This window comes from Diaporthe batatas (assembly GCF_019321695.1).
Source record: "Diaporthe batatas strain CRI 302-4 chromosome Unknown Contig00006, whole genome shotgun sequence".
NCBI lineage: Eukaryota > Fungi > Ascomycota > Sordariomycetes > Diaporthales > Diaporthaceae > Diaporthe > Diaporthe batatas.
The window spans coordinates 685457-703270 of record NW_025408553.1 but is presented as its reverse complement, the minus strand read 5'-3'; the positions used below and the strand labels follow the sequence as shown (position 1 = coordinate 703270).

The window sequence follows — 17814 nt, the reverse complement described above, 5'->3', positions numbered from 1 at the left end:
ACGCAGCACAGCGGCTGAACGGTCCACGATGCGACGCTCCGAGAGTGGGCGTCCCTGTCACTGTCACCGGGTGCAACCACGTGAACCTTCACAGTCGTTTTACTGTGGTGACTGGCATACGCGGCATTCGGGCTGATTGGGCACCCAAGAGGCAGCAAAATGAACCGGTTCGCTCGTCGCTCGCTTCAAGGCTCGGCGTTGCTCGGTGGTTCGGCAGGGGCATAAAAGATTCGGCCAGACCGAGGTCCCCAAGAATGCGCCTGTGCGCCTAGGCACCAATGCTGCAGATCGTTGATGCTTGCAAACTGACGTGCCTGCCAGCCTTGCCTGCCAGCCTGCGTGCTTATCTTATCCGATTCCCCACTTATAATTGTGGCGGACCGGGGCCCCACCACGGACACGGACACCACCCGGCAGGAACAAGCAACAATTCGGCAGGACGAGCCAACGGGAGAACAAGTCGTGCGGCCGCGGTGAGGGTCAATCAGCGGCGCCGTCATCGTACAGCAGCAAAAAAAAAAAAAAAAAACATTGGTCCTCAAACAAGCAAGGCCCTTCCCCAAGACCACCTTGCATACCAGCGCTGCCAGGCTTCACTGTTTCCAAGGCACGGCCTCAGCCCTCAGACTCGGCGGAGCACCACTCGGCCAGCGCTCATTGGAGAGCCTCGTCGGCTGGTCGGGTTTGTGTGAATCACATGCCTTGGCACTGCATCCACCCTGCGCCGTCCTACACATGTGACTAATCCTTCGGCTCAGGGCTAATGAGCGTCGAGTATTGGCCGGCTGGGGCCTTGGGGATGGGCCGGGAATATCTGGGAGCGGCCGGGCTCCCGGGGCAGGGTCGATCAAGGGCGGCGACGGCTGTGCCGCGTAGCCGGGTTGAGCCTCCTGGGTGCCGCGGTGCGCAGGGATCCAGCGATATCCCTCCTTGGCGGATGACGCCCGTGGGATGATTGTAGGACTATCCTTTGGCAAGCATCCCGTCCACGAGACTGGCTGGATGTCAGATCACAAAAACATAAAAGAAGCGCTCCGCCCCCGTTGAAACAAACTGTTGTGTTCCATACGGTTTATCCCAATTGATCAAGTTTAACCTGCAAGGAAAAAGGAAATCAAAACAAAACAAATCCAAGCTCCAAGCAAACAAAATCAAATCAAACCAAACACACACACAAGAACATTAAATTCTTCTGTGACCGACCACAGTAGTCACCACTCATAAACCAACCCCACCACCAAAAAAAAAACAAATACCTACTCAAAATCTAGGCTCGATCTTCTAAAGAAGACCAGAGCCCATCCGACACAAACCCTTGCCGATGAAGAGCTTCGAGACCCAACGCACCTACACCAGCCTGACCAGCTGCTCGGCCTCGTCCGCAGACTCCAATACCAACCCCAGCGCCCGCGTCAACCCCTGGACAGGCCGCCCCCTGCGCAACACCTCCTTCGGGGGCCGCCACAGCAACGACTGGCTGTTTGGCAGTGTCGCCGTCAAGAAGTCCATCAAGAAGGGCGTCAAGCGGGTTCTGTCGCACAACCACGCCGCCGAGTGAGGGATCTGGACGCTGGGTTTATTTACTACTATCACTCACTCTCTGTCTGAACTGAGAGTGTGCGAGAGCGAGAGAGACGAGAGATTTGTACGTGCCAATGATGATCAGGATGATGATGACCCCGGCCGAGGAGATGCTTGGCGACGAGGAGGGCGAGCCGCCCCACGGGAATCGGCTGGCAGTCAGCAGACACGTCAGCCCAGAGACGCCATGTGAGCAGCAGATATCGGCACAGGTGGGAGGAACATCACAGCAGCATCACCATAGCAACATTGGCCATCTGGCCCAAGTAGACAGTATCGTCTATTCAATACATTCATTAACACATGCTCGTTCCAAATCCGGTTGATTCGTGGTTTATGTGACCGCCGCCGCCGCCGCCGCCCCCCGACTTCCTTACCGCTCCTGTGTTCCCAAAAAAACAAACTTCGTACATATACAATGCGTGTGGGGGCGGAGAACACCCGACCACCCTCCTGAAACAAGTACATGCCACATTGCCAATGTAGCTTGCCAGTGTGGCCAGCCAGCCAGCCAGTCCCATCCGCGCCGCCTCACATGATAAATTTCAGTTCGACATCTGTCATGTGCCCCGTCAGTGACATGTTCGTGCAACAAAGACAAATGTCCTGTAGAAGAAGAAACAAGCGTATCAGTCTCACCTAGGGGATGGCTGCAGCTAAGCTGCGGCTTCTGTGTGTACTTGGTCTCCAGGATGTCACGGATGTTGTTCAGCAGCTCGAGGTACGTCTGGTCGCGGTTCTGCCTGAGGGCCGAGATGAAGGCGTACGACATGGCGCCCGTGGCCTTGGACGCGATGGTTGCGTCGGCGCTGGTCTGGTCGTCCTTGCTGCCGCTCAGCGAGATCACGTCCGCCGGGCTCGTCTTGGTCCGCATCGTCTTCTCGTGCGCGCTGTCGCCCGAGATGGCCGACTTGGCAAAATTCATGAAGGAACTTGCCACGCCGCCTATGTCACCCCGCGCGTAGGACGTGATGGCCGAGAGCAGCCCCTGGCCGGCCTCCTTGGCCAAGTTCGGCTCCTTCAGGACGCCCTTGGTGGAGTAGATGTACGGCAGATCCATCATAGAGCCCGAGTGGCACGAGTCGAAGATGGCCGTCAGGCGGACGCCCGCCTTGAGGGGTTTGACGACAATCTCGTGGACTTCGTCATCGACGATATGGCCTCGTTGTTGAAAATCGACTGGGTAGATGACCTCGTCGAACCCGTCCCCCTCGTCGCCGTCCAGATCCTTCGTCTGGCCTCCGTGTCCTGTGGAAGCACCGTCAGCAAATGGCGTGGCGCACCCGGGCCTCTTGCGCGCAAGGTGTTAACATCAACCTACCAGAATAATGCAAGAACAACGAATCGTTGGGCTGTGCGTTGTTGACCAGCCAGTTCATCGCGCGCAGGATGTTCTGCTTGGTGGGCTGCAGTACGGGGTTGGCCTGGTCGTCGGTCAGGATCACCATGTCCTCGCGCTTGTACCCATAGTGCTCCATCAGGAAGCTCGAGACATTCCGGGTGTCATTGATACAGCCCTTGAGCTCTGCCTTGGTGCCGAAATAGTTGATTCCAATGATCAATGCCTTGCGCTTCCCGGTACAGGCACTGTACTGAAATGTGTAGCCCTGCGGAGCGCCGTGGCCAAACTGCTGTGCCCCTTGCGGCGGGGGAGCTCCGTGCCCTCTAGGTGCGTAGCCGCCGCCCTGGTGCTGATATTGTGGAGGCTGCTGGTATTGCTGAGGCTGCTGGTATTGCTGAGGCTGCTGGTATTGGTTGTACTGTTGGGGAGGTTGCCCGTAGCCCTGCTGGGGAGGATAGTGATGCTGTGGTGGGGGTCCTTGATTGTACTGGTTGTACTGGTTGTAGCCATAGCCCTGCTGCGGAGGAGGCCCTTGGTTGTGCCAGCCGCCGCCGCCGCCCGGACCGTACCCTTGGCCTGGGAAAGACATGTGTGTTGTCGGTGGTTTGGAGATGGGAAGGGCTCGAGGGGCCTGAGTATCGATGCTCGGCAGTAGGCTAACCGGAGATGGCGAGGTCGATCTTTCTCTTGGTGTAGGGGCTGGCTGATTCGGCTGTGATGGAAGGAGGACGTTTGCGAAGCTTTAGGGAAGTCAATGGTCACGGAGGGTGGGTGGTAAAGTAAGCTCGCACATAAGGTTGGCTGGTTGGTTTGGATCGGTATTACGGCACGTCTGAAAGAAGAGCTGACGTTTCGGCACCGCGGGCGGAGTGTGCAGGTGCAGGTGCTGGTGCTGGTGCTGAGCCCATACGCGCTAGGCTGCTTCCAGGTGCTCCCCGTCAGCTGTCAGCTCAGGATGTGAGGCGCGATGAGGGGGAGGGGCTGGACGCTGGAGGGGCTGGAGGGGCTGGCTGGAGGGGCCCGAGGGGCAGCGGTCGTCGCAGTCGCGGGTGGTCTGCCCGTCTGGCTGTCCTGGATTCGTTGGAGCTCGCTTGTGATTCAGGGTCTCCCCCGCCTGGCCCACTAGCACCCCCTGGGGGGGCCCTGGGGGGCCATCAAGCCAGCCCGTCCTGCCGTCTTGGGAGAATGCCGATCCATCCCGCAGAAGACGTCTGGATATTGCAGTAGGAAATGGCACTATAGGTGTTCGTTGCCCGAACCCGCCCAGACCAAGCTAGCATGTTGGGGCTCTACAACTGGCTGGATTTAGATGCAGACAGACAGACAGACAGAAAGACAGACCTCATGTCTTGCATCGTCAGCGTCAGGAATGCTGACCCGAGACCGCCATGGTGGCCTTTCTCCAGCAACGGCACGGCAACCTCATCATCAACGCCGGCAGGGAGGCCAAAGGATCACAGCTCACAAGGGCCTGGGTCTCGCCAGTGCTCAGGACTCCATTTCTGGACTGAACTACCTCGGTAGCTGCCAGGATTGTTTCGTGGCCCGACTTCCCTCTCTGTTCTCGTCGATATTCAACTTCGTTCTGTCGCCGACTTCCACTGACTCCCCAATCATTGTTGATTCCCCTCAGTTCACCGTGTGCCGCAGCAACGATACATGCACGCGTGAAGCGCGTAGCAGCATCTGCAGCAACAATCCGGCTTCGGCCTGTATGCTTGGTCAGTCTCCTTTTGCAGTGGCTTAGTTCGCCAAGTGCGATCGACCACCTACAGTCCCGAGGCATGTGTCTTTTGTGGCCGACGTTGGGGTGGACGTACGGTCATCTGCACAAAGCCATTAGTCTTTTGGCCCAGTGCCCATACGTGTGGTCTCGCTGGTCTCGCACCGCTGGAAGCCCTGCCGGCCCATGACGCTGTGGGCGAGGCTGCTCTTGCGCGCGCCCTCCGGCCTATGAAGGGGCATCACGGCTAGTGCTCATCTGAGCCGTCGGTGTGTATGGTATTTGACATTCTTGCTCCACGTCCTGCTCCAGGGCCGTGTAGACTGGTGGGGGAGATTGCATCTTGCGGGCTCTGTTGGAAGTCCTCAGCATTTCATTTAATTCATTTCCAGTTCAAGACCAGGAGGTGGGACCCCACATCTCATCGGGACTATCGAAAAAGTCCTCGAGGAAAATGTATTCGTCCGCCATGGCGCGGCATATGCGACGGTGTGCCAAGCGACAAGTGCGTGGTGCGCAGACCGGGGCTTGGTTGTGGTGGAAGCTGTATGTCTCGGGGAGGGCAGTATCGTCTGTTGTTTTCACGTAGGGTCAAAGCAAGCTATGCTGATGTTGGTAATGATTTTTTTTATTGCTGTCTTGCAGTGCAAGACTTGTGCGACTGGTTGATGGGTTTCTGGCTTTCTAGGAGTGCAGGAATTCCGAATGGATCAACGTGGTGGGTGGTGAGGTCGTCGTGTCGAGAGATGGCGATATATTCCTTTCCACTTTCAGCGTCTGCCATTTCCGTCTTGGGAGCTTCCGCGTATGACAGTACGTGAGTGCATCGACTGCACTATGCGTGTGTAATACAGCAGCTGCGATCCAAGGCCGCCCGTCCCGTCGTTATTTCCCGTTTGAGGCTGTGTACGGGAGTAGCGCAGATATGCTGTCCTCTTTGCTGTCCCTGGAAGTCCGTGGATTGGGATCAACACTGTGCTTGTCCTGTCTTTGCCTCTCTTCACTTTGCCCCTTGGGACGACGGTGCTTGCATGGCGCAGGGCTCGGAAGGGCAGGAAGGAGATGCGAGTGAGGGCCACTTTGGCCCTTGGAAGCGCCTCAGGTTGTCGCAAACTGCGGCCTGTGCATTGTGCTGTGCTGCCCCTGCATGTTTCTGATTCTGAATCTCTGGGGCAGAGCCAACATGGGCTGGTTGTTGGGTGCTTTGGGTGCTTGGGTGCTTTATCGGCGTGCTGTGACTCGGTTGTGGCATTGTGGCAGTGCTCAGCGCAGCATGCAGGTCACCACCACTGAATGCGCAATTGCTTCGCATCTGACTGCAGGCAGGCGCCTCAGCCAGCTTCCCGAGAGCTGCACCATCCCACACCTGCCGTCAACGGCGTCAGGCGTCAGGCGTCAACGGGGGGCGTTGCAAACGGTGGACAGCGCCCAGCTCCCAGTGTACAGTAGATTCCAGGGCGTTTCTGGTCATTTCTAACGCCCACAGTGCCTCTTGGCACATGCACAAACAGCTCACCACACACCCACCGCCCCATCCAGTCTCGAGATTGCCATCTAGCCCCACTCTGTATTTCCCTCACCTCGGGGAACGGGGCATGCCATGACCGTCGCCTTGGTACGGAGCACGTCAGGGACCAGACGGACGATAGTGTACTTGGGTACGGAGTACAGTACGGCTCCGAGGTAGCAAGCAGGGCAGTCACCACCAGTAAGTGACACGCTCGTGCCCTCATGCCCGTCCGTGACTGTCCTTGAGATGCCCAGCTTGACACATGAGGCCTCCCCAACCGCTGCTCGTGGTCAATGCACGATTGTGTCTAATACGCACCAGCCTATCACCGCGAGGCCGTCGAGCTTTAAAAGCATCCGTCGTCCCAGTCGGACAGGAAGCTCTCGCTGTTTGCCGTACTGACCACGTTTCGTCTTACACACAGCTCAGACTCAAGCTCTCTTTACCTTCCTTACCTTCCTCACCTTCCTTCCCTCTGCTCTCAACCCCCACCATCACCTCCACCCAAGGACCCCGCCATCCCAGCATAATACCAACACCACTCCCACCACAACAAACCTCATGTCGTTCTTCAAGAAACTTGCCTCTGATTTCGAGGGCCTGACTACCAAGGACAACAAGGATCGTGCTATGGACCCGAACCAGCAGTACCCCGGACAGGGTGAGTACAAGCTTCCCTTCCCGCTCTCCCCGCCATTAACAGGCCAGTTATACGCCGCCCTCCATGAGTCGAGAGGCTGACCACAAATCTTTGCAGGGTACCCTCCTCCTGGCCAGCAGTATGGCGGCCAGTACCCTCCCCCTTCGCAGAGCCCCTATGGCGGCCAGCCCTACGGCCAGCCGCCACCACAGCAACCCTACGGATACGGACAGCCACCCCAGCAGGGCTACGGACAGCAGCCTCCTTACCAGCAGCCACCTCAGCAGTATGGCAGCCCTGCGCCATACGGCGAGCGTCCCCCGGCGCCCCCCTCCACCAGCAGCTATGGGGCCAGCGGCGCTCCCCAGCCTCCCCAGTGGGTTCCAGTCTGGTCTGAGCAGCAGCAGCGCTGGTTCTATGCCGAGACGAACGGAAGGTCCCAGTGGGACGCCCCCTTCCACATTCCACCCCAGCCTGCCTACGGCGACCACTCAAGTAGCCGCGCTGTAGACTCTGGCTACGGCGGTGCCGCCCCATACGGTGCTGCTGCCGGTGCTGGTGTCGGTGCCGCCGCGGCGTACAGCTCGCCTCCTCCCGACCATGGATACGCCTCTCCTCCTCCCCAGGGCTACGGCGCTCCCCCTGGTGCCCCCTACGGCCAGGACTACCGCGGCCAGGAGGAGAAGAAGGACAACAGCACTCGTAACGTGATGCTCGGTGCTGCAGGTGGTCTGGCAGTTGGAGCCATCGGTGGCGCCCTTATTGCCGATGCTCTTAGTATGTGACCCACTTTCATCCACTCAGAGGACCCCTGGAGCTAACAAATGAATAATAGACGACAGCGACGACGAAGAGCACCGCTCAGCTCCTCCCCCCCAGCAGAGCTACGACCACAGTAGCTACAATGACCAGAGCTACAACGACGGCCCCCCTGCCGTCCTGCCTCCAACTGACAACGATGGAGACAGTGTCTCCTCGAGTGACCGCGAGGACGTCCAGGAAGCTCGCGCCGAGTACGAGGACAAGCTTGCCGAGGCGCATGAGAGCGGTGACCACAGCGACTGGGAGGAGGCAGAGGAGGCCCGGCAGGAGTATGAGGAGGAGTACGAGGAGGTCTACGAGGACTAAGCTCTTCGTTTTCATTCAAATGGGCACTTTCTTGGTTTCCACCAGGCGTGATCCCTCGCTTGCCTATGAAAGAATGCCCATGTTGACATCATCCCTTTGCTGATGGTTTGAGCGGAATGGCGGATGTGGGACCCAGGGGATCCAGAGCATCCTAGCAGGTGCCGCCAGGACACGTGTGTCTTGAAGCAGATAAGGTTAGACAGGACTTTGTGCTCAGCCACAAACCATAAAAAGGAATCAAACCATCGTTTCCGGGCAATCAGATGAGTTGTCCTTTGAAATACATGTTCAAATATACATTTGCCTTGTGCCTGTGACTTGTACCCATCCATGATCTCTTCCCCACTTCTACTTTTAGCAAGCAGATTCCAGTACGATGTGTGCGCTTCAACACAGAGCAATGTGCCACAACTTATCATCATCACTTGCACGTGCGTCTTTTAAGGTAGGCATCTGTATGAGAAGCTTTATTGGACTACTGGTCAGGCCATCAATTGAACTATTCTGAGTTCTTGTGATTTCCATATGCGCTTTTAACCAACTTGGCTGCAGGTATTCAGTCCCATATAGAATAACAACATTCCAAACGAACACTTCTCTCTGTCGTCCAGTGACATTGTGCATTAATCACAGTCCTGCATGATCATCTCTCGTCACACACAGTGATCTAAAAGACACCCCTTTTCGTCTTTTCAAGTGCCTGGTTCATATCCACAACAATTTTCTTTTCTCCTGCCAAATTCAACAGCCAAATCAGCCTTCCAGCTACCTCCTACGGCCCCAGCGACGCTCCGACTCGATCGTGTCGACGAGGGACTCCGGACTGCGGTCAAACAGCTGGTACCCCAGGACGTTGGGGAACCCGCACAGCCATGCCTTGGGGCTCTGGAATTTCAGGTACCGGCGCGGGGCGGAGATCGGCTCGGCCATCTCGACGCGCACGACACGGCCGCCGTCCTCCTCGTCGCGGACCGGGTGGAGCACAGTGCCGACCTGGTCCCAGACAAAGCAGATACGCCTGAGGGTGGGGATCGCCTCGAAAAAGACCCTGGCAGCCTCCTCGCGGGGCACGTTGGCCGGATGCTCGCGGATCAGGCGGCTGTGGGCGAGGGCCCAGTCCACCGCGTCGCTGCAGTTCGTGGCCCGCCGGGCGTCCATGATCTGCTGCTCGCTGATGGCCTGCTGGTCCGTGATGTCGAGCTGCTCGAGGGAGCGCATGGGTGCGAGGCGCTCGGCGAGGTCTGTGACGGGGCCGTTGAGGAGGCCGACCAGGGCGAGGTGCTTGAGCTGCGGGAGGGTGCGGGCCAGCGCGGCGAGCCTGGACCCCTGGTCGGGGCGCTCGTTCCAGCCGTAGAAGCCGGCGAGGTCCGACGCGTCGCCGAGGAAGCGGGCGGGGAACGACCGGATCATCAGGTACTCGAGGTTCGTGAGGCGGTTGAGCTTCAGGGTGGCTGGCTCGAGGAGGTCGCAGTTGTAGTCGAGCCACATGCGCTCGATGTTGACGTAAGGCCCCGCGAGGAACTGGAAGTCCCAGTTGTGGCCGAATGGCGCCGAGATCTCGAGCTGCTTGGTGGCGTAGATACGGTGCGGGAATCCGCTCTGCGCCCACCTGCGCCAGACGTTCTCCACCAGGCAGAGCAGCTGCCACTGGGTGCTCTCCTTCTCGATGACGAAGCGCTGGACCTTGGGTCGGACCAGGTCCAGGGCCAGGATCAGGTCCTCCTCGACGTATGCGTGGTTCGGCTGGGGGGTTCGGGTCAGAGACACGGTGAACTTCTCGATCTTGGGCAGCCACTGGAGCATGCGAGGGCTGGTGATGATGGCCTGAATGCTTTCCTTGAGAAGATCTTTCAGTGTGGCCTCAGTGTTGTCCTTGATGCAAATGCTTTTCATGAGGTACGGTGCAGTGAGATGACGGAAGTAGTGATTGACCAGGGTCAGGTCTCGAACGGCGCCGCCGATATACTTCTTGCCCCTGTTTGCCTTGTGGTTGTCGCCGTAGCTGTTGAGCAGGAAGCAGATCTCGACAATGGTGAGGTGCAATTCGGTCGGTAGGTCCATGATGGTCAGCTTGGGCTCGCCGTCGAGGCTACCAGAGACGACAGAGATGTCGTCATTGCCGCAGTCAGCTCGGTCGCCGCCAGCTGAAGAACCCACAGAGCTGTTTGGTGAAGAATAGTAGGAACTGCCACTGCAGGCCAGTGTTCCAAATCGGGTGGGGATATCCACGGGACTGGACTCAGGCTGGGACTCGGCCTCAGACTCCATCTCTGACCGATTCATGTAATCCTGGCGACCAGGTCTACCACACACAGCCCGAGTGCTGCTCATCGACGAAGTTATCTTTCGGGGACTCATCGTGAGGTTTGATGTTAGGCAGGTAGAGTGGTTGAAAGATCGGTAGAATTCTGTGGGTCGAGCTTGGATGGGCTGGTGTCTGCTTGGATCGAAGTGGTCTTGCTATCAGGTGCAGTAAAATTGGTTGGCGGGGTTGAGACAACAAACTGAGACCTGGGAAAGAACGGCAAGGTTTTAATCATCACTATGGCAGCTCTGGTAGCTGGCAGTTGTGGTGTAATGATCCTACTCAGAGCTCTACCATCCCTTCCGATTGGCTCCTCGTTATTGACACAAGGGTAGTTGCAAGCTAATGTGGCTTCCGTCCTATTTTAATCACTTTGTGACATACCAATTGTCGCATCTTAGTGGTGGATAGGTCTTGCTTAGCAGGCAGTCTTGGTCGCTAATAGCTTGCACTTCCATTTTGCCCATTGTCCTCGTTCAGCTGGGCAGTCTTTGGTCAAGCGCAGATAGACTGAGGAATTTGAATTGCATGTTACTGAATTCTTAGGAACCTGGCCTGCAGGCTTTTTTTCCTTTGGAGAGTTTCCAAAGACAGTCGCCCAAACTTTGAACAACTTTAGGTATGATGGCATTGCGGTCACCCACGCGTGCTGAAAACAGTGGCCACGGTTGACACCCCATCAATTGATCTATCTCAGAGCTCATACCTAATGTCTTCAAATTGAGAATGATAATTGTATATAGTGCAAGAGTTATACTTCCATAAGAGTTAGATAATTTAGGTAAAAAAGTCACATGGAGACCTTTTTGAGACAGAAGTACATACATAGTTGCAAAAAGGGAGTCACAGTGAGGCAGTCATAAAGAGGTAGTCACACAGCTAGACGCAATCACAGAGATCAAGCCAACAAAGATAAGAGAAAACAAGGAACTCACTTTCTCAGTTCAAGCAAACTCAGAAAAAGGGAACAGACCTTGGAATTACTTTAGAAGAAGATTCCTTCTTGGCCAATCTTCACACCTAAACAAACAGAGAAACTTTCAGATCACTATAATCTTACATAACTTTTACACTAAAAACAGGCTAGCTCTTACAGAAGTCCTGAGTCTTGCAGAAGGCCGTAATACTTGTTTCCCATATTTCCTAGGTGAAAACATTTTTAGTAGCCAAGGTTGAGTTTGAAATTGGCTTAGGTACTTTGCTCTATGAAAATCATCTGTAGCACTTGAGGTTCCAAGTTACCTCGTTCTTCAATACCTAGGCATAATCGAAGCTTTATTCCATCCATCTCTCTGTCCTGCTCAAAAAGAGGTGTTGTTCCAGCCGTCGAAATTTCAAAGCTTGAGAGCTCCAGTTGAGAGTAGTGGGACGCCTCGACACGATGAGATCAATACTCCCTTGTTACTAGCACACTAGGTGAGTATCTTAAGTCTCTAAGCTTAAGAGCAAGAATTCATTTTCAACAAGACAATCTTGTCTGCACAAAACTCCGCTTCTAGTCTGATAAAGAGTATAAGTAAGAGATATAAGTTGGCTCTGATTCCCTTTTCCTGTTTGACAGATTCTACTTTATAATGCCCTAGAAAGGTGGCCCCTCCATCAAGGGCGTTTGGTTTAGTGGTATAATGTTCGCTTCGCACTTACACACATGCATGCGAAAGGTCGCCGGTTCGATTCCGGCATCGTCCACTTGATTCTCTTTTGCTTTTTTGTCCAAAACAAAACGACTGAGCTATTTATTTCCCTTGATTTTTGATTTTGGAGGACGGAAGCACGGCATGTCCTTCAGCCATCCGGATTTTCCAGCAAACAAGTGGCGGGACACTCGGAGACGTACGGGCACCTCCTTCAAGAGACAGTACACGAGCAAGCTATGTGGTTTCGCTTCTATTCCGTACACGTTCGAGGACATACATGGCGCCTTCATACGGTGTGTCTAGCCCTTTATAGCTCAATTAACTCCCTAACTCTACTACTACTTGACTACACCCTAGAGTGACTCCTGTATTCAATGTTACCTTTACGAGACAGGTTCAAGATTTGTTCGCTAGCATCTGAATCGTCTCTACTACACCCGAGATGCCAGACTATAGATTAAGAGAAAATCCAAAATCTACAGTCTCCATACAGAAACATCCGAGTCACGAAGAAAAGCACAGAACGAGTCTGGGGCGGGCATGTCGCATCTATGCTCGGTTTGATATCGGTGACTGCTTTGTCCGAGATATGGCCACATGCTCATAAGCCTGCCAGATCTGTGGCGAACGTCGAAGTCACGGATGCCGATGAAGCGAGGGTATATCGTGCTTGTTGTCTCTCCTCTCGATCAATGATGTGACGCATTCCATGGTCAGAAAGCACGCGCCGTGAAGGTTCCAAAGGGTCTCAGGGTAGCTGTCTCCTCTTCGGTGGTATGTTCGAAGAACCCCCAAGACCACGGCCGTCCGTGTGCAGTAGTCCATACAGGTACTTACAGATCCTAGCACAACGGATGTCTCTGATGCTATTACTGCAAACAATGGAGAAGCCAACGGGGTGTTGCTAAGCTGCAGACGGGACTTCCTTGTTTCCAGGCATTCGCCAGATGGAAAGACACTGCGTTGGAACGATGCCACCGATCGCGTAGTCCGTATCGCGGAGACTACCTAAGTTCTTAGAGTATTCATTTAGAGCTTTGCCTGACGCGCGGAGCATCCATGTTGGGAGGGGACAGGGTTTTGTCACGAGGATCAGTTAGACATCGACCAAACTGATATTAGTGGTGGAGTAGACGTTACGTCGTTCCCTTTTGGAGAACTCCGGACAAAGGCACTGCCTTGTTCTAATCCATATAAGCCGGTGTAGGATAGGAACAGGAGGGGCATCATATCCCAGATGCTGGTAGAGTTTGAGCATCCAAGGACCATCGGGCGCTATAAAAGACACTGCCTCCTCTTTCGAGGTCACCTACAATTTGTATGCAATATAGAATGATCTTGGGGTTGGACACCTGAAGCGCACAAGGCAGGTGTACCTTATCCATCCACTCGTGAAAGCCCCAACGGGAGCGTTTTGTTCATATGGCATTCCGGTCATGTACATTCTGAACTTGACGAGTACATAAACCCCATGAAGCCGCCATTAGACAATATTAAAACATCTGGTGCCAAGCAAATCAGCCGCGTGCCAGCTAGCCAGTTCCGGTTCATGAATGATTCCCCACCCCCCTTCCCAACGCCAGACATTCCGCGTCCGTCCGTCCCGTGGGAGATGATGATGATGATGATGACAAAGGAAAAATACAAAAGTTTTAGAAGTAATGGTGGGTATCCTGCTGCAAAGACTTTTCTCGACCGATACCCATGCCCTCCCTGATGTCATAAACCCCAACGCCGCCGTCGGTGTTCCCGATGAATAGCTTGCTGCCGTCGCCGGAGAACGCCAGCTCCGTGACCCTGCCCAGGTCCCCGCCGAGCTTCTCCAGCCCGCCGGCCGCCGCAGGCGCCTCGCCCGCCTCCGACGAGCGCCCGCTCTTCTGCGAGCTGCGCCCGCTCCGCCTGCTCGACACGGACCGCCCGTCCCACGCCGTGCCGCCTCCGCCGCTGCTCTTCCCGTTGCTGCTGCTGCTGATAGTGGTGCCGTTACCGTTGCCGTTGGCGCTAGAACTGCCCAGCCGCCAAAGCTCGCGCCCGCTCATCGCGTCCAGGATTGCCAGCGCGCCTTGTCTCTGCGCCGTTCCCGGGTCGCAGTACGCCACGAAGCGGCAGTCCGGGCTGACGCAGTTGAGGGCGTCCGGGATCTTGTAAGTGGTCGTCTTGTCGGTCGAGAAGTCCCACACCAGCACCACCCTATGCGTGACTGCCGTGGGCTCAACCTGCCACATCCCCGGGCGGCCGATGGTCCTGAACTTGGCCGGCGACCACACCGACACCGCCACGCTCCCGTACGTGACCAGGCTCAACGCCAGCGAGTTCTCCAGCTCCGGGTGCTTCTTGCGGTCGGGCATGATGAACTTGTAGGGCCTGTGGACGGGGCCCGCGCCGCCGTCGAAGCCGCCATCGTCGAGCCGCCATGCCATCAGGAGGGCGGCATGCTCGGGCGGCGGGCAGTTGGGACGAGGTGGACGCGGACCCGCGGCTGCGACCAAGAGAGGTCCCGTCGCAGAGTAGGCCAGCTCTGGCAGCTTGGGCAGGAACGGCAGTCCCGCCTTGCGAAGCTCGATAGAGCGCGGCTTGCCGAAGGGCTTCTTGGAAGCCGGCGGCGACGACGGGAACAGATCGATCGTGTCCTTCTCCTCGCGGTACGCAGCAAGCGGGTAGCATTCGTACTGCGCCTGTCTCGCATATGCCCACCTGTAGGCGTCGCTGATGCTCTGTACCCTCTTGCGCTTCGCCCAGTTGTGGATCTCGAGCGTGTGCCCGAAGCCGGAGGTGATGACGACCAGGTTGAGCGTCTCTGAGAGGATGGCATGGGAGCGGATGAAATTCTCCCGTGATCGTGGCTGCGCCTGGACGTTGGAGGATACCTTGATGGTGGTGATCAACTCGTAGCCTGAGGTGATATCCCACAGGTTAACATGGGTTTTGCCGTGTCTGCTGGCCAGCACTGTTGATGTGGGTGAGGTGTCGATGGAGTAAACCACATGAGCGCTCTCCTTGTCAGTGGGCTCCAAAATCGTCGAAGGGACGATCTCGAACCCCGTTTCTTCGGAAAGGGTGGAAACCGTGGGCTTCGGGCTGGCTAGTGGCGGCTCATACGCGTGGGAACTCGTCCTCACGGGTGGTTTGTTGACCGAGGAGGCTGTTGAGTAACGGTTCGAAGCTGCTTCGCTAAGTGATGAGAACTTGGAGTCGCGGTTCAGATCGAAGGTTGTCTCCGACGCAGCTCTCGACCTTGACCTGACGGGAATACTGGGCACCTGGGTTGACGAGGCTGAGACTTTGCGCCTGTAGGGTGACTTGGGTGGTGGAATGGGCGGCAGGCTCTTGGTGGGTGGGGGAGATGGAAATAGGCTGTAGCCCTGTGAAGGACGGGCATCGGAGGCCGAAAAGCTCTTCACGGTGAGTTGGAGAGGCGATGGTTTCAGCCTGCGTGAGCCCTGACTTAATCCATCTGAAAGACTGTCGTCGTGAATGTCCGCGGGCTGTGAGTGAGCGGAATTCTCGGATATGGAGTGAAGCTCGGAGCTCGTTGACGAGTATGGTCTCATGTCTGCCCGGTCGATGGAGTCGGAGGACCTCCTCCTGAACGAGGTCATCATGGTGTGGACTGATGGTGTTGGAGGGAGCTGGGCCCCAGCACCAGGGCTGTCTGGCGTGGCAATTGATGAGCTTTCCTGGACCTTGGTAACATAATTCTCAACCTCATCGAGACAGTGCGCAAGCAGTGCGTCCAGACGAGCAACCCGCAGCCCGCTTGGTGTCAGATGCTTTCGCACATATTCAACATCGGCCATGGTCTCGTCTGTGACGTTCCTGTTGTGGGTTAGCAAATGGGCAGCTCACTGGATCGGACAGCAATTGACAGTGGAGTTGTGGTGGGGGGTGGGCGGGCTTACCTCGCAATGGCCTCGAATGCAAACTGGATGGTCTGGCGGCAGAAGGCCAGTGCCCTGGTGAGTCTCCGAACGTCTACCGAGGCATCGGTCAGGGCCCAGCGGCCAGTTCGGAGTGGGCCATCCCCACAGCCGGCGAGGGCAGAGTCGATGCGGGCGCAGATGTCAGTGCAGCCTCGTGTGACGCCGATGAGGGGGTTGCAAAGGGGGTGTGGGGGTGCGGAGTGCTGGAGGCGCTCAAAGAAGCCGCGCAGGTCAAACAACTCGACGAGGACGGACTCGAGCTCGGCATGGGCGGGTGGCACGTCCCTCAGGAAGTCGGTGACGATGTAGGCGGTCTGGGTAGCAGCTGCGAGGGCAGCGGTGGTCGCTGCAATAACGGGGCCATCCATCCGGTGGGTTGTTTGCACAGTATCGACATGCATTTAATTGCTGAGTGGTACAGTGGGATTTTGTGTGACCCCTTGTGTTTTGCTGGGGCGATTCAAGGTTGCTGGAGAAGGACGAGGCGATGTGGATGGAACAGTCTCAGTCGGTTGCGGGTGGAAAGGAAGGTTGCGCAGGTGGGTTGGGGTCAGCTGGGTTGAGACGTTAATCGGGGTAGAGATGAGATTGACTTCAGATCAGAGTTTGTCTAGTCTGGCTGGGTTGTTGTGCGTGGGTGCTGGCTGGATGTGAATTGTGGATGTCGTGCAGAAGAAATGTCGACCAGATGCAGCATGCAGTGAGTGTGACATCAAATCGGGGAGTACCGATGGTGAGACAACGTCAGTCGTGTTGGGGCTCTTTGGGGGTCGCACACGGCGAGAGAGTGGATATTTGGATCGCCGCGGGTCATCTCAGGGCTGGGGAGGTTGTGAGAGCATGCAAGAGTGTGCTCATTCAGCCTCGAAGAAGAAAAGAAGGTGTGCAACACAAAAAAGCTGCTTGTGCTGCTTGGGTTGGCCGGGTTGCTTTTGTTGCAGCCGCTCCCGCAGCAGAGTGAGACACTTGATGATGGGCGGGCAGGCTGGCGGCACACGGGCAGGGCAGCCTATGAGGATGCGTGGTCGGCAGGGTTGCTCTAGGCAGGTAGCCTGGGTAGGTGGTGGTGCATGGCAGCTAGGGCAGCTAGCCTCGACCCGTGTCTTTGATCCGGTGGTCCTTGACGAGGGCTGCGAGGCCTGCGAGGCAGGCCTGTGAGGCAGGATTGCCCCTGCATCAAAAGTCCAGGACAATCGGGCACAAGCGTGGGCAAGCGTGGGCGTTGGTATTTTGTTTTTCCAGAAGGAGGCCTGCATTAGCGCTGTCTGGGGAAATTTGGGGTTCTATTGGGCTCGGATGGGGCCTGGATGCCGCCTGGTGGGCAGTCCTCATGTCCTTCTGTGTCAAGGTTTTCCGGGGTAAAATGATGCCAATTGATAGATATGATAGCATGATGGGGACCGGTGGCACTGCTAACCCATAACGTCCTATCGTCATCAAATGTCCCGATGGTGCCGAGCTGCTTGGGAGCACGCATTGGTGGACTGGGCAGAGGCTGGGTGGGCTGTCCTCAGAGGGCCTGGGGGATGGGCCCCTCTATTGCGGGGACTGTTGGAGCTTCTTTCTACCCCAAGTCCACACAGACCAAGTACCTAGGTACCTAGATACCCTACCCGGGTTCCTAGGTACCTCCGTACTTGCACAGCACTGCCAACAACACCGTCATTCATTCATCAGTGCCCCGGCACAACCCGTCCTTCGGGTTCTTGCTCAAATGACGGTCGCACCGTATCTCACCCTGTTGTGTGCCGTCTAACTCTACTCTTTCGCCCGGCCCGTAGCAGTTGGTGGTCATTTACAAACACGAACAACAAGACAAGAAAGAAGGTTTAGGCTTGGGGAGAAGGAATCACCCCCTTGGCATCAACCCCCCAACACCACCACCAACAATGACCAGACCCTCCTCGCTCTCTTATTATTAGCGGCTTGGGACTGACTTCCTGCTCTCCCCGGCCGGCAAAACAAAACACGTCCCCTGCCTGCCTGCTCAGCTGCTTCCTTCAGACGAAGCGAGCCCTTCATCAGACT

The 17814-nt window shown here is 56.4% G+C and overlaps 5 protein-coding genes across 5 annotated transcripts; 2 read left to right on the top strand and 3 right to left on the bottom strand.

Moving 5' to 3' along the window:
• Positions 1 to 885: 885 nt before the first annotated feature.
• On the top strand, positions 886 to 1884 carry KVR01_006281 (uncharacterized protein). Its single transcript, XM_044794496.1, has one exon. The coding sequence runs from the start codon at positions 1322 to 1324 to the stop codon at positions 1556 to 1558; it is 237 nt and encodes a 78-aa protein (XP_044645084.1). The 5' UTR covers positions 886 to 1321; the 3' UTR covers positions 1559 to 1884.
• Positions 1862 to 6145, bottom strand: KVR01_006197 (uncharacterized protein). The gene is made up of 6 exons (XM_044783925.1): positions 5065 to 6145; positions 4812 to 4998; positions 4697 to 4749; positions 2903 to 4633; positions 2221 to 2829; positions 1862 to 2138 (listed from the first exon to the last, which is right to left on the bottom strand). Exons 4-6 carry the CDS (start codon positions 3510 to 3512, stop codon positions 2113 to 2115), a joined length of 1245 nt encoding a protein of 414 aa, XP_044645000.1. The 5' UTR covers positions 3513 to 4633; positions 4697 to 4749; positions 4812 to 4998; positions 5065 to 6145; the 3' UTR covers positions 1862 to 2112.
• On the top strand, positions 5861 to 8202 carry KVR01_005848 (uncharacterized protein). The gene is made up of 3 exons (XM_044782171.1): positions 5861 to 6817; positions 6914 to 7573; positions 7632 to 8202. The coding sequence occupies exons 1-3, from the start codon at positions 6718 to 6720 to the stop codon at positions 7922 to 7924; spliced, it is 1053 nt and encodes a 350-aa protein (XP_044644651.1). The 5' UTR covers positions 5861 to 6717; the 3' UTR covers positions 7925 to 8202.
• Positions 8203 to 8689: 487 nt separating this feature from the next.
• On the bottom strand, positions 8690 to 10282 carry KVR01_006122 (uncharacterized protein; the record flags this gene model as incomplete). Its single annotated transcript, XM_044788195.1, has 1 exon — positions 8690 to 10282. One exon carries the CDS (start codon positions 10280 to 10282, stop codon positions 8690 to 8692), a length of 1593 nt encoding a protein of 530 aa, XP_044644925.1.
• Positions 10283 to 13277: 2995 nt separating this feature from the next.
• KVR01_006346 (uncharacterized protein) lies at positions 13278 to 16453 on the bottom strand. Its single transcript, XM_044790494.1, has 2 exons — positions 15766 to 16453; positions 13278 to 15682 (listed from the first exon to the last, which is right to left on the bottom strand). Exons 1-2 carry the CDS (start codon positions 16185 to 16187, stop codon positions 13519 to 13521), a joined length of 2586 nt encoding a protein of 861 aa, XP_044645149.1. The 5' UTR covers positions 16188 to 16453; the 3' UTR covers positions 13278 to 13518.
• Positions 16454 to 17814: the final 1361 nt, after the last annotated feature.

Excerpts from the sequence above, each read along its gene's own strand:
- KVR01_006281 (XM_044794496.1), top strand. The coding sequence starts at position 1,322 with ATGAAGAGCTTCGAGACCCAACGCACCTACACCAGCCTGACCAGCTGC.
- KVR01_006197 (XM_044783925.1), bottom strand. The coding sequence starts at position 3,512 with ATGTCTTTCCCAGGCCAAGGGTACGGTCCGGGCGGCGGCGGCGGCTGG. Across the intron at positions 2,830-2,902 it reads GTTGTTCTTGCATTATTCTG|GACACGGAGGCCAGACGAAG; the intron begins GTAGGTTGATGT and ends GTGCTTCCACAG. Across the intron at positions 2,139-2,220 it reads TAGCTGCAGCCATCCCCTAG|ATGTCGAACTGAAATTTATC; the intron begins GTGAGACTGATA and ends GGCACATGACAG.
- KVR01_005848 (XM_044782171.1), top strand. The coding sequence starts at position 6,718 with ATGTCGTTCTTCAAGAAACTTGCCTCTGATTTCGAGGGCCTGACTACC. Across the intron at positions 6,818-6,913 it reads CCAGCAGTACCCCGGACAGG|GGTACCCTCCTCCTGGCCAG; the intron begins GTGAGTACAAGC and ends AAATCTTTGCAG. Across the intron at positions 7,574-7,631 it reads CCTTATTGCCGATGCTCTTA|ACGACAGCGACGACGAAGAG; the intron begins GTATGTGACCCA and ends AATGAATAATAG.
- KVR01_006346 (XM_044790494.1), bottom strand. The coding sequence starts at position 16,187 with ATGCATGTCGATACTGTGCAAACAACCCACCGGATGGATGGCCCCGTT. Across the intron at positions 15,683-15,765 it reads GCATTCGAGGCCATTGCGAG|GAACGTCACAGACGAGACCA; the intron begins GTAAGCCCGCCC and ends AACCCACAACAG.